At 51.0% G+C, this 14,711-nt stretch overlaps 1 protein-coding gene across 1 annotated transcript in view; it reads left to right on the forward strand.

The window, feature by feature from the left end:
- Positions 1 to 14,711, forward strand: part of ARFGEF3 (ARFGEF family member 3) — a 104,931-nt gene that overhangs the window by 21,604 nt on the left and 68,616 nt on the right. Inside the window, 3 exon segments of the mRNA XM_078615416.1 lie at positions 5,527 to 5,572; positions 6,095 to 6,179; positions 6,905 to 7,009. Of these exon segments, the coding sequence (XP_078471542.1) occupies positions 5,527 to 5,572; positions 6,095 to 6,179; positions 6,905 to 7,009 (236 nt within the window).

Genomic DNA, 14,711 nt, shown 5'->3' on the forward strand with positions numbered 1-14,711 from the left:
TTTATGTTTTGAAGGCCTTGTCTTTGTGATTCACATTAATCATACACCACGATGGTTGGTTATGGTTGGTTTTGTTCTTGTAAGAAGCACACCTATTAAGTTACACGATTAACCTAACGCAAAAATCTGTATTCTACATTATATCTTACACCTGCACACTATTGGAGACTACACAGTCAACAATCCTGCAAGGATGTGTTAATTTGAGAAATCATTGAGGAATAAATGGCCTTGTTCCCTGGCTCGCCAGCTTTAAATTGCGAAAAAAAATGGAATTTTTTTTGCTGCCCGTTGTGAAATATGAAACCCGTATATCACCCCCCCCCCCCCCCCGCTTATGCGGCACGATCACACCCAGTGTCTGAGACCTTCACTAGCTCACTATTTTAACCTGCATTCATCCAATCCACACAGCATGGCAAATTCATGAGCGTACCCGTGCCTTTTTTCTCCCCGCCTTCCAACAACCCTGCGGCTAGTCAGTGTGAAGTATAATCAAATAACTCTAGCGACCCTCGTGACAATAGGTAGGCCCTCGCTAGATTTAAAAAAGGGCTATACTTTTACATGTTACATGTTACATCGATACGGACTTGCCATATAGCCTTTAACATGTGTTTGTTGCCAGTGGTGTTTAGCGGGGCACCTATTTGGGTAATGTGTCACCTGTTCCGATGTTAACATTCCACACAAGTTACTCATTTTATGGTGAGTCAACCTACAGGAGACACAGAACCAGGCCAGATATCACTCGCCAACAGTGGCGGGCCGTGTATTTTACACCTAGGCCTTTAGTGCTATCTTCCCACAATTAAAGCGCCTTTGAATAACCTCACCATGACACTAGGGCTATAGGCTATTGTCATTCGACGTAACCACCCCATATTCAGTGACAGTGACGTTTATCAAATGGAATAAAGTCTTTAACATGAGGCTCAACACCTATGAGAGTTAAAATACACTAATTCCAGAGACATGAATACATGGTGACTGAAACCATCAAGGATGTACCACTATTACACAGTATGACAGGATGCTGCATCACAAATAGACATCGCATAGCCTAAATCAATGTCATTACCAAAGAAACAAGAACAAACTCGCAACAACCAGTCACATTTACTCATATGACCACCAAGCAAGCAAAAATGCCATAAAACACAAATAACACAATCAGGATTCAACAGGCTTCCCCACAGAAAAAAACCCAAAAATCTAAAGCACTACATCTAAAAATCTAAACGTCATGAAAGAAAGTTGAAATAAATCTTAGATGATGTTACTTTACGTGCTAGCTAGTTTTACTTCAGTTAGCTAACTGCCCCTCCGATCACGCCACACAAAAAATTCTAACGTAGGCGGCTAGGCCAGCTCGCTGAATACGCCCAACATGGCAAACTCGACATCTGATTGGTTAATAAAGAATATGACAATCAACAACATCGTCCCCATTTGCTTCAACAGCAGAGGGGATTCACTCGACATTCTGAAGGCCTCAGGATAGATTTTTCACCTGGAGAGGTGGAGTCAGCACAGGTAGAAAATCTGATTGGATAAAAGCTCTCATTTATGAGCTGCACTGGAAGCAGCGCAACTGAGGGAGAGAGTAACATTAAAATTACGTTAATAGACTCATAAGAAAGAACTTTGTAAAATACATATAGCATTGATGAAAATAAAATGTTCTGATTCTGATAATTTCTAGGCCAGCAGAGAAGGCCTTGATGTCAGCCGTGCCTGGGAATCGAACTCGGTTCATTGGAATTTGTGGCACAGTGCCGCTAACCACTATGCCACTGCTCTCCACACATCCCATAATCTAAAACCTATATATGCCACGAAGTGGCAGTGATGTCATAATGGCACCTGTGCCAGGATAGGTCCACTTTGAATAGAGGCTCACCAGCAGGATGTAAAAGGACACACCCAGGAGGTGTGGGTTGCTAGATTGGGATGACTGGCAGAGACAACTCTTGCACAGATAACACACGCACGCACAAAGACATATCCCCTGTTTAGCCACACAGACTATGGGCAAGAGCCAATAAATGCTGGAGCTGCACTTGAAAGGGTGGTGCGGACACCACCACACCTGGTCAACTTCATCTCTGCTTTGCTGATGGTCACTCAGCAGATAGTTATGTCTGATTTGAACTAGGGGAGAAGGGGGTTAAATTTTGACTTAAAACTTTCGTGACTGCAGCAATTCATATTATTTGGTTCTTTCGGTAAAGTCAAGTAGATAGAAAAAATTATAATAAAATGAAAATAAAGTGAATACAAATATCACGACGTTTCGATCGCAACACAAGCGGTCGTCATCAGAAAAAAGGGGTTAGCCTCTAAAGGCAAACTTTTATAAAGGTTTGGAGATGGGCGTAGCCCAAGTGTATCAACAGCACCAACAGCATGGGCGGGGCAGCAATATCAATGCAGCAACAATGCCAATGCAGCAGCATTGCCAATGCAGCAAAGGGCCGCCAGAAAATCACTGCACCCCGCTTCACACACCACACTGCTGACGGTGAAGGTTGATTGACAAGAAAACACAAGTCAAGTAATGACCCAAAGTGGTTGATGACATTGTTCCAATGATTTCTCGGTTGAAATTGTGTTTGTATATATGGATGGCTTCATTAACGAATCTTTGTTGATAGCGAGGCGGCTTGCAAAGTACCATCGTCTTAGAGAAATACATTTCGTGTGAGCCAGCCGCATTAAAATAATGACCAGCCACTGCAGAAATATTGGTCCTACCGTGTTTCAAATCTGCCTTATGTTCACGAACACGGTCCGAGACATGTCGCTTAGTTTCCACCAACAGCCTTGTTACAAAAATGAACAGCATCACTGATTCAGCTTCATTAATTGAACAGACCAAACGGTTTTCCTTAAAACCTTCTGCTGCTAGGCCACCCAGATTATATGGCTTACCAAAAATCCATAAAGAAGGTACACCCCTTCGTCCCATCGTCTCCACCATTGGCTCACCCACCTACAAACTTCCCGATAGCTGTCTGAGACCTTACAGCCATTCACTGGTAAGACCACCTCTTCTGTTCTTAACTCAGCTCACCTGGTATCGTCAATTAAAGACATCTCACTGTCCCCAGGTGATTTACTCGTCAGTTTCGATGTAGTTTCTTTGTTCACCAAAGTTCCATTGCCCGATACCATTGCAATCATTGAAGATTTGGTCCAACAAGGATTGAATGCTGATGCACCGGCCCTGGTGAGACACTGCCTCACCAATACATACTTCACCTGGAATGGAACATTCGACAAACAAACTGAAAGCATCTCCGATTGTAGCCAATATTTTCATGGAAAAATGTTGAGACAGATGACATCAAGGCATCCAATTTCGATTTAAAGCTTTCGTGACTGCAGGGATTCATCTTCTTGGTTCTTTCGGTAAAGTCACGTAGAAGGGAAGTAATACAATAATAAAAATAAAACATAATAAAACAATTCTCACGACGTTTCGGCCACAACGCAAGCAGCCGTCCTCAGGCGAAGAATGAAACACCACCAAGCTTGGAGCGTATATTTAAGCTGGGTTAGAGGGGGGGAGGTGGGAAGAAGAGCGCCTAGACAAAATAATTTGCATATCCATATGCTGAATTCCTCTTGATATGCAAATTATTTTGTCTAGGCGCTCTTCTTCCCACCTCCCCCCCTCTAACCCAGCTTAAATATACGCTCCAAGCTTGGTGGTGTTTCATTCTTCGCCTGAGGACGGCTGCTTGCGTTGTGGCCGAAACGTCGTGAGAATTGTTTTATTATGTTTTATTTTTATTATTTTATTACTTCCCTTCTACGTGACTTTACCGAAAGAACCAAGAAGATCAAGGCATCCACTCGACACCCGTCCTTGTGGAAGAGGTACGTGGATGACACTTTTGTCATCTGGCCACATGGCCGACCGGCTCTAAACCAATTCCTCAACCACATCAATTCCATACACCCAGCCATAAAATTCACCATGGAGATAGAAAAGGATGGCATGCTACGCTTCTTGGATATCCTAATCAAAAAAAGACCAGATGACTCAAGGAGTCATTCTGTCTACAGGAATGTAACCCATACTGTCGCCTACCTAAAACCTGATTCCCACCACCATCTATCCCAGAAGAATTCCCTCATCAAAACGCTACACAATAGAGCTCAATGTATCTCCGACCATGAACACCTAACCATTGAACTCAAACACGTACATCAAGCTCTGAAGGCGAATGGATATTCTGACTACACAATCCGCAAAGCCAGCACCCCAACTGCGAGGAAGGAGCCATCTGAGGATCCAATCAAAACCATCACCCTACTATACATAGCAGGCGTAACCAAAATGATTTCCAAAATCGTGAAGAAACACAAGATCCAGGTCCGATTTAACACAGTACATAAAATTCGTGATCTTATTCCATCTGTGAAGGACAAGATTTCTGACATGCAATATCCCAGCATCTACAAACTAAGCTGTATCTGCGGCAGCAGTTGTTACATTGGGGAAACTAAGCGACATGTCTCGGACCGTGTTCGTGAACATAAGGCAGATTTGAAACACGGTAGGACCAATACGTCTGCCGTGGCTGATCATTATTTTAATGCGGCTTGCTCACACGAAATTGATTTCTCTCTTTGCAAGCCTACTGGCTATCAAAGATTCGTTCATGAAGCCATCCATATATGCAGACACGGACACAATTTCAACTGAAAAGAAGGTTATAGACTCGGCAATCATTAGAAAGATGTCATCAACCACTTTGGGTCATGACTTGACCTGTGTTTTTTTGTTAATCAACCTCCACTGTCAGCAGTGTGGTGTGTGGAGCGGGGTGCAGTTATTTTTTGGCGGCCCTTTGCTGCATTGGCATTGCTGCTGCATTGGCATTGCTGCTGCATTGACATTGCTGTTGCATTGACATTGCTGCTGCATTGGCATTGCTGCTGCATTGGCATTGCTGCTGCATTGGCATTGCTGCTGCATTGGCATTGCTGCTGCATTGGCATTGCTGCTGCATTGGCATTGCTGCTGCATTGACATTGCTGCTGCATTGGCATTGCTGCTGCATTGGCATTGCTGCTGCATTGGCATTGCTGCTGCATTGGCATTGCTGCTGCATTGGCATTGCTGCTGCATTGGCATTGTTGCCCCGCCCATGCTGCTGGTGCTGCTGATACACTTGGGCTACGCCCATCTCCAAACCTTTATAAACAGTTTGCCTTTAGAGGCTAACCCCTTTTCCTGAAGACGACCGCTTGTGTTGCGATCGAAACGTCGTGATATTTTTATTCAATTTATTTTAATTTTTTCTATCTACATGACTTTACTGAAAGAACCAAAGAATAAGGGGGTTCAAATGAGAATTGGCCATTCATTGCTACCAATTTGCACGATGCAAAGTATCCGACCAGAATTGTTCGTATTGTATTCTAGAACCAAAAACACACAAATTCACATAAACACACAAGCACATGTGTGCAGGCGTGTGCCTGTGCTTACCGATGAAAATCCTGTCTCAGCAGGAGGCAGATGGAGAGAGAAACGAGGAGAAAGTCGCCAATGCAGGTACAGGTTGCGAGAGGGCCTATGGACTGAAATCTCCATTCCCCACATTGCACATTAGGGGTATTGTATGTTCATGGCTCCCCCTTACTCAAGCGTAGAGTCAACCCATTATCCTGGCGGGATCAAATCAAATGAGTACCGCTTTGTGGGAAGTCAAAGCTGGTTTTGTATGAAATTTCAACCACTGGTTCAAGGCGATTAGTGGAGAAGAGTGGGCCACCCTGAAGCGGAGCAAAAACTTTACGTTGACTGCCTAGACCGTTTGTCGGCAACCTGCGGCTCCGGAGCCGCATGCAGCTCTTTAAAGGCTGCTTCATGACGTAATTTATGAAGGACCACCACCGTCTCGTATTCACATTACATGGCAGCTCTTGAAATAGAGGTTTTTTTTTTTAATCAAATTTTGAAAAAAACGGCCTCTTCTTGATATTTTGGCTGCCGACCCCTGGCCTAGACCGATGAGCAGTGCCACGGTCGCCAGCCCCGGAGCACTGATTTTGTTGCTGCTGCGTGCGAGTGCAGGAAACATGAAACTGCTGATGGCCCTGAGGGATGATGTGGTCTCGGTGCTCGCCATTTTCTGTGACAAACTACAAGGAGTTGTGAAGTGAGTATCGCGCTACACCTCACACGGCCCTGACACTTGAGAATTACCCTGAGAGACAGAGGAACGCACGGGACGGGGAACACACACAATTCGGAGGTATTGCATTAACTCTTGAGGAAATAAGTTGACTTGGGAAACATTACTATTAACTCCCTGATTAATAATTGCCTCTCAAATCCTACTCATGACACAGGGAGACCCTCATCCAGCAGTGTATTGGGAAAAGAGCTGTTTGTGCACACGACATAGGGGAGACCCTAGACCAGGTTTGTACACCTCTTGTGACCCTCCCAACACTGGGCAGCTCTCGTGCTGTCGCCATGCTGCTGTCATGCTCTATTCATGCTTTTGTCACGCTCTCGTGTTGCCATGTGCACGTGTGAGCGCCCGTGCGTGTGTGGTGACCACAGTGTGCGGAGCGGTAGTGCAGTGGTTAGCGCGCTGCGCTACGAACCAGGTGACCCGAGTTTGATTCCCGCTCATGGCCAACACCAGTGACGAATATCTGAACCGGACCTGGTCCTCCCCTAAGTCAACTCGGCCTCATGAGTACCTAGTGCGGTGTGTGTAAACATTGTCAATAGAGGAGACAAAGGCAGGCGGGCGTGGTGCTGGCCACCTACCCTCTCCTGTGCCATGCCGGCCTTCATAGGTGCTCACTAACAGCGCTTGCCCCAACGGTCTGTTAAAGGTTATATGGGGGACCTTTGTCTTTGTGACCGCAGTGGGAGCCAACAGATGCAACTGCTGTACCTTGAGTGCATCCTGGCTCTGCTGAGCAACTTCTCGTCCAGCATGCACATCGAGCGCAGCTTCACCGACCTCGTGTGGTAAGCGCCATCCTGCAACTCGCTGTAGCTCCTGGCCAGGCGTCAACGGTGGCCACGCAGTTAATTACACTTCCCATTAGAATATTTATCTACACTAGAGGCATCCGATGAGCTATAAAGCTCTTTTTGCACAGATGTTCAGTAGGGGCGGGTCAGAACATTACAACAACAAACAATACAAACACATAATAGGAGTGCAAACTATAGGGAAGGTAAACAAATCACTTAAAAATAGACAAATAGAACTAAACTATTTTAATCTTACCAGGTGTAGTAACGCTTACGACTCGATGACACCGGAGTTGGAGGCACACTTGTTTATTTGAACACCAACTTTGTGACATACACAATTGAGGGGGTATCGGCCCCCTCACCCGTCTATCTGAGGACACACCTCTAGGCTAACCTTAGCCTGCCTCTGAGTCCTCCGCTAATGGGCTAGTGGAGGCTATCTTGGCCCGACACTGGTCAGTCGGGCCCGGTACCCAGAGTCCAGACCAGCACTGGCTCTGGCTCTGGTACCACGCCACTGGCTCGAGCCTGCGCGGTCCTGATAAGGACGGCGTACCAGGGGGAGTCCAGGGCTCTATCTCAGACGTCTTCCTCCTCCTCTTCTTTAGCTAAACATCACTCTCGAGCCCTTCGATACATTCCCCTTTTATACCCAACCCCTCCCTGAGGGGTGGGGCCCCGGGGGATCATAACGACCGAATCGACCCCCCAGGGTGTCTGGCGCGGACGTCGCAGAGGGCACCTGCTCGTGCACACATGTAGCCCCGCCTACTGTGTTTGTTTACCATAGGCTGCCATGCATAACGGGCTCTCTCTCTCTAACACCCCTACATCACTCCCCCCCGCATAGCATGCAGCCGTCCCGGCTGCCAACATACAAAAATTTGACAATAAAGGTGCCTTCACCCCCTGACCGCGCGTGTGCCTCACTATTTTTGAACAATAACAGGAACCAGAACAAGAACGCAACAGCAAGATGAGAAAACAACCCGTCGCACCCCCCCCGAATAAATACGAATTCCGTAAAAAAACAGCCTATATACAATCAGCAGGGAACCCACCACGCACACACAACACACGGTGAAGCCAACATATGTACATCCGAGGAGTGGGGAACACACCACCCACACAACATCCAATGAACACAACAGCTATGTACACATTTTCCGGCCTCACAACAGTTTGCGCATTTTAGCGCGCGTCCTTGCAGCGGGCCCCTCACACGGGGTAACCGCGCGTGGCGGACCATCAGGTGGCAATTGTCCGTCTTGGGGTGAGCATTCATCCGACTCCGCGTGACCCTCGGTATCCGCAGGAGGGGTGATCGGGCGTGAGCCCGTCACTCCTGATGCACTTGAAGGTGGCACAGCCGGCAAGGCATTAGGTGAGAGCGACGGAGACGGACCCAGCGAGTCGGCCGACCCCCCACATGCTTGGCCACGCGCGTGTGAAGTGTGATTGTGTACCGCAGAGAAGGGTTTTAACCTAGAGGGGTGCACGAACCATCGCCGCTTCCCCCACTTGATGCGCACGCACTGCGGTCGTAACACCTCCACCACTTCCACAGGGCCCCGCCACGGCCGCACCAGTTTAGAGGAGGTTGCCAGTGGCACCTGGGGGCAGTGCAGCCATGCCTTGTCCCCCGGCTTCCACTGCAGCATGTGCGCTCGACTCAATCTGAGGCGCTCATTCGCCTTCTGACGGAGGTCAGAGTTTTGCATTGCAGCATCCCGTGCCTCGGTCAATTTGTCCAGATTAAATTTAACGTGGTCAGCCAGATTAGTTTTTCCCTGCGGCACGGGGATCTGCAACTGGGCACGAACAGGCGGGTCTGGTTCTCGGCCGTACATGAGGTAAAAGGGAGAAAACCCCGTAGCTGCATGGGGTGCCATCCGGTACGCCGCCAAGACCCCCTGAATTTGTAGGTCCCAATCCGTTTGCGAGTCCGAAACTTGTTGTGATAACATGGACGTGATGGTGCGATGCAACCGTTCGACCATCCCGTCAGTTTGTGGGTGATATGGGGAGGTCCGAATTTTCTTTGTGCCCAGGAGATCACAGACTTGTCTGAGTAGTTTACCGGAAAAATTTCTGCCCTGGTCGGTCAGCAGCCTCTCCGGAGCACCTTTGTCCAGGACATAACCCTGAACAAAGGCCTCCACGATGGCTGCTGCCGACTGGTTGGCCAGAGGCCAGGCCATAGGCCAGCGTGTAAAATACTCGACACCAGTCAACAAATATCTATTCCCCCTGGGGGTGGCGGGGAATGGTCCCAAAATGTCCAGAGCGACCAGCTCGTTTATCCTGGACACTTTGATCGATTGCAAGGGCGGGTTAGACTCCCGTGCCGGCGGTTTGCGTTGTGCACATCGAGGGCATGATCCCAACAAATCCCCAACATCCCTCGTCATGCCAGGCCAATAAAAATCAAGTTGCAGCAAGGCGAGAGTCTTTTGGGTCCCCAGGTGTAGGAGGCGCTCATGAGCGGCCCATACCACCCTGCCCCGCAACCCAGTAGGGACCACCAGCCGATGTCGACGCGACTTCCCGTCCCAATGCATCAGCAGGCCTTGGCACATTTCCCATGCGTCGGAACCACCTCTTTTTCCCCCCGCCGCACCGCCAACGCGACGTCGCCACCCGAGGAGGGAGACATCCTCCATCTGGAGGCGCCCCCAGTCAATGACGGGCAACCCCAACAGGGAATCTTTGCCCTGTTGTTCGATCGAATTAGTAACTACTGTATCGTCGTCGTTGGCGGCCGCCAAGACAGGAACCGATGTGTCCCCTGGAGGTCTGCAACGTCCAGACCCCAGGAGGCATGCACACTCGGAGGTGGTTGGCAAGCGCGACAGAGCGTCCGCGTTGGTGTGGCGAACGCCCTTACGGTATGTGGTTTGGAAATCGTAATCCTGGAGGACCTCCAACCATCGGGACAATTGTCCCGATGGCTGTTGAACCCTCAGGGCGTACTGCAGTGCCGCATGATCTGTGCGGACGGTGAAATGCCGACCGTACAGATATGGGCGATACTGTTGGATGAAATGGACAATTGCCAACAGTTCCCTACGGGTGACACAATATCGTTGCTCCGCTGGAGACAACACCCGACTGCCGTACGCAACCACACGTTCCACGCCGTCAACCACCTGGGAGAGCACGCCCCCAATACCCGTGTTGCTCGCATCGGTGTCGAGCAAGAATGGTTTTGAAAAATCAGGGTAAATCAGGGGAGGAGCGTTTACCAAAGCGTCCCGAAGGGAGCAAAAAGCAGCTTCCTCCTCCTGACCCCAGCAGAACCGAACCCCTTTTGATGTTAAAGCGTGTAGGGGTTTTGCTATAGTCGCAAAATTAGCGACGAAGCGTCTATAATACGACGCAAACCCAATAAAACTCCTAACCTCTCCCACTGAGGTGGGAGTCGGCCAGGAGCTTACACACTGCGTTTTGGCGGGATCGGTAGAAATACCTGAGCGTCCCACGATGTGCCCCAAATAACGCACCGACTCGCGTAACAAATGGCATTTTTGGGGCTTAAATTTCAAATTAGCAGCCCGCATCCTTAGGAAAACCGCCCGCAACCTCTGGAGATGTTCATCAAAAGTTTTGCCAAAGACAATAACGTCATCCAAATAAATCAGGCACGACTCCCATTGCAATCCAGCCAAAACCAATTCCATCAACCGCTGGAAAGTTGCCGGCGCTGAGTGTAAGCCCATCGGCAACCGGTTGAATTGAAACAGGCCGTGCGGAGTACGGAAAGCAGTTTTAGGCTTTGAATCATCGTCCAGAGGAAGCTGCCAGAATCCCGAAAGTAAGTCCAATGTGGAGAAGAATCGCGCTCCCGCCAAGGCGTCAAGCGATTCGTCCATCCGTGGGAGCGGGTATGCGTCGGCAACCGTAATTTTATTAAGGCGCCGAAAGTCAACGCAAAACCGCAACGAACCGTCCTGCTTCTTAACCAGGACGATCGGCGCTCCCCAAGGGCTGTTGGAGGGAGAAATGATGTCGGCGGCTAGCATGTCATCAACAGCCGATTTGACATGGTCCTTTTCGGCGGGACTCAACCGAAAAGGATTCTGGCGTATTGGCGCGCTGTCACCCGTATCAATATGGTGACGCAGCAGATTAGTGCAGCCCAAATCGTATTTATCCCGACTGAAAACGTCGGAAAATTCCCTTAGTAGTGTCTTAAGACGTTGACGCTCTAAATTTGACAGGTCCGTCGATCCCGCACAAAGCGCCTCGAGCCACCCTTCATCGCTGTCCGAATGTGGTCGCGGTGCAGGGACAGCGCCGACATGACTCGCGACGGGTTCCTCACAGGGCACCGGCGTTGCGTGAGCAAGCACGGTCCCCTGTGGGACCACCACCGTCTGCGAGCCCACATTGAGGACCGCGATGAAGGGTTCTCCTTCCCCTCTCACTATGGTCTGGGCCGGGAGTAAATCAGGTCCACTGACCCCGGCCCTAGACGGTCCCAACAGAACCCCTTGAGCCCCAATGCCCTTAGCGAAGGGCCGCCGAAGTTTCAAAGGAATCAACATTTGCGCCCCCGGAGGAACGCGCACCGTTCTATCTACGAACGCCGGCACCGTCGCGAACGCCGTCCGGCTCGTAGCGGGGGATGGCAGAAACGCCATGCGTCGGCCCGATGGGAGCTCAATGCATCCCTGGTCGATTAATATCCTAATCGGCATTTTGGCCAGGAAGTCCGTCCCCAGCAGGCACGGAACCGCCAGCGAGGAGGAAACAAAAATCGGCCCAGACAATTTAATATCCCCGACACAAATTTGGGCACGAATTTGTCCGATGATGCCAAGTGAACCCCCGTTAGCAGCAAAGAATGGCACGTTAACAGGCATCAAAGGACGGCTTTGGGCAGGGAGAATGTTATAAATCAACTCCGAAATAATGGTCGCCGATGCTCCTGTATCGACCAGGATGCGCACCTCGACCCCATCGATGTGACCCACAACGGCCGACGACCCTGACGACGCGGCTACAACCCGATGGGCCAACACGGACCACTGGCTGGGTTCAATCTGAGTACCCAGAGCGGTGCGTGTTGGTGCCATGGTACGCGATATTGGCCCCCCCTTCGCTGCGGTGTTTGAGTGTGTGACGGGCGTGTGCGTGGGCCAAGCATGAGGGGTGCCGCGACTCGCCGGATTATGATGGTGGAGCTTGTGACGAGGGCCGGCGTCCCGTTGAGGTGTCGTCCTGCGCTGCCCAGGAGAGCGGCACCCCGAGGCGACGTGGCCCCGGATGCCGCAGTTGTAACAGCGTGGAAGCGCTGGTGACGACGATGGATGTTGTAGACGGCTTGAACCGGCCCGGTCCTCCCGTACTCCCGCTCCATGCTGCCGTTGATGGTCGATGGCGCAAACCTCTTCCGCCGGGGGGGTGGCTGCAGCGACGGCACGCCCGCTCGCCGCCTTGCTGGCCTTCCGTCGTTGAGAGGACAGGTTTGCGTGGAGAAGACGGGCCGCTTGGAGGGAGCACATCTCTGCATCGTCCTGTGCGACAATGACGATGTCTAAGTCGTCCGCCAGCAAAAGTATCTTCTCTGTCACCATGGCGTCGACACCCTCGTCATCCATTCGTGGAAAGGCCTCCTTCGCCAGTGCCAGGAGGCTTGTGCGGTACGCCAGGGGCGACTCCTTCGTCCCCCGCTGGCGATCGTAAAAGAGTTGGCGACAGTCCGATGGTGGACCATATACCGCCGACAGCACCTGCATCGCCTTCCGCAGCGTGGAGCGCCTCTCCTTCGAAGCCGATGTTAGAGTGGCGAGGGCGTCGCTGTCGAGAAGTGCTGGCAGCGCGCGGAGAGCCTCGGCGTCTGTCCACTGTGCCATCTCCTGGTGAGCGAGGAAGCGCCGCTGGAAGCCGCCCCAGTCGCCATCCTCGCCCACAAATTCCTTGAGTGGAGGTAGCCGCTGATGTAAGGCAGCGGCTGCAGAGGAAGAACGCACTCCCTCGTCCGCCTCACTCAACTCAGCGTCGGCACGAACCAGCGATGGCATCGCCGGTCGCACCCGTGGTGACGTTCCGCCCGTCGGTGGTGACGCGGCAGGTACTGTACTCCCGCCGTTGGACGCGATGCTTAGAGCGGCCACGCCCTCAACAGCAGCTGCAGCGATGGCGGGAGTTTCAAAATGTTGCTCCGTGGAAATGGCGGGAAGGCGCTGTGATCGTCGGCTGCCGTTGCCCCGTGGCGGTCCCGCAGCCCCCAGCTGCGTGATGGTGTCGAGCATGGCGGCTGCGGCGTACAGCAGCTCGGTCAGCTTCGCGTGCGCCTCCCTCAGCCCCTCCATCGACGGCTCCCCTTCCTCCAGCTGCTGTGGCGTGGATGCGCCCAGCCCCGGCTGGTCGATGGCATCTTCAGCCGTCTCGGGCCCTCCGACTGCAGTGGTGTCTTCTGCCTCTGGTACCCCGACTCGAGTCGTCCGGCGTGTATCCATGTTCGTACTTTGTTTCACTTCTGACGCCAGATGTAGTAACGCTTACGACTCGATGACACCGGAGTTGGAGGCACACTTGTTTATTTGAACACCAACTTTGTGACATACACAATTGAGGGGGTATCGGCCCCCTCACCCGTCTATCTGAGGACACACCTCTAGGCTAACCTTAGCCTGCCTCTGAGTCCTCCGCTAATGGGCTAGTGGAGGCTATCTTGGCCCGACACTGGTCAGTCGGGCCCGGTACCCAGAGTCCAGACCAGCACTGGCTCTGGCTCTGGTACCACGCCACTGGCTCGAGCCTGCGCGGTCCTGATAAGGACGGCGTACCAGGGGGAGTCCAGGGCTCTATCTCAGACGTCTTCCTCCTCCTCTTCTTTAGCTAAACATCACTCTCGAGCCCTTCGATACATTCCCCTTTTATACCCAACCCCTCCCTGAGGGGTGGGGCCCCGGGGGATCATAACGACCGAATCGACCCCCCAGGGTGTCTGGCGCGGACGTCGCAGAGGGCACCTGCTCGTGCACACATGTAGCCCCGCCTACTGTGTTTGTTTACCATAGGCTGCCATGCATAACGGGCTCTCTCTCTCTAACACCCCTACACAGGTAAAGCCCACTGAGCTATTAGCTTACGTTTCAGAAGTGACCTGGCCACAAATGATAGCTCAACAAAGTGGCTTATGATGTGGAAATTTATAGCAGGAAAATTATCTTAATAATCTAAATACATGTTTATTCTGAATGTGGAGGTAAAAACCGGAATACACAGAGAAAAAAATCAACCCAACCACGGGGAGAGAGATGCAAACTTCAAACATACAGGCATCAGGGTCGGGATCAAACCCTCGACCTCCTACATACCAGGCGAGCTAGTTAACATCTCACCACCTTGGCGTCACATCATGATGTGAGGGAATTCCATTTGGAATTCTTCACAGTGAGCAGTGCGTTACATCATGTCAGATAACAGCCCCCCCCCCCCACCGGAAGATGATGTCATAGAAATAATTTTGAAGATTTTCGGCCCAAATTGAGAATCAACATCACGCGTTTAGAGTATTTGGCTGCGATACATTTCCACGTGATAAGCCACTTTGTTGGGCTATCATTTGTGGCCAAGTCGCTTCTAAATAAGAGCTATATAGCTCAGTGGGCCGAACCTGGTAAAATTAAATTTGTTTAGTCTCACTGTAACGACGCCAACGAATTAAGGAACGTAATTC

This window comes from Lampetra planeri, chromosome 47, assembly GCF_965212315.1.
Source record: "Lampetra planeri chromosome 47, kcLamPlan1.2.h2, whole genome shotgun sequence".
Lineage (NCBI taxonomy): Eukaryota > Metazoa > Chordata > Hyperoartia > Petromyzontiformes > Petromyzontidae > Lampetra > Lampetra planeri.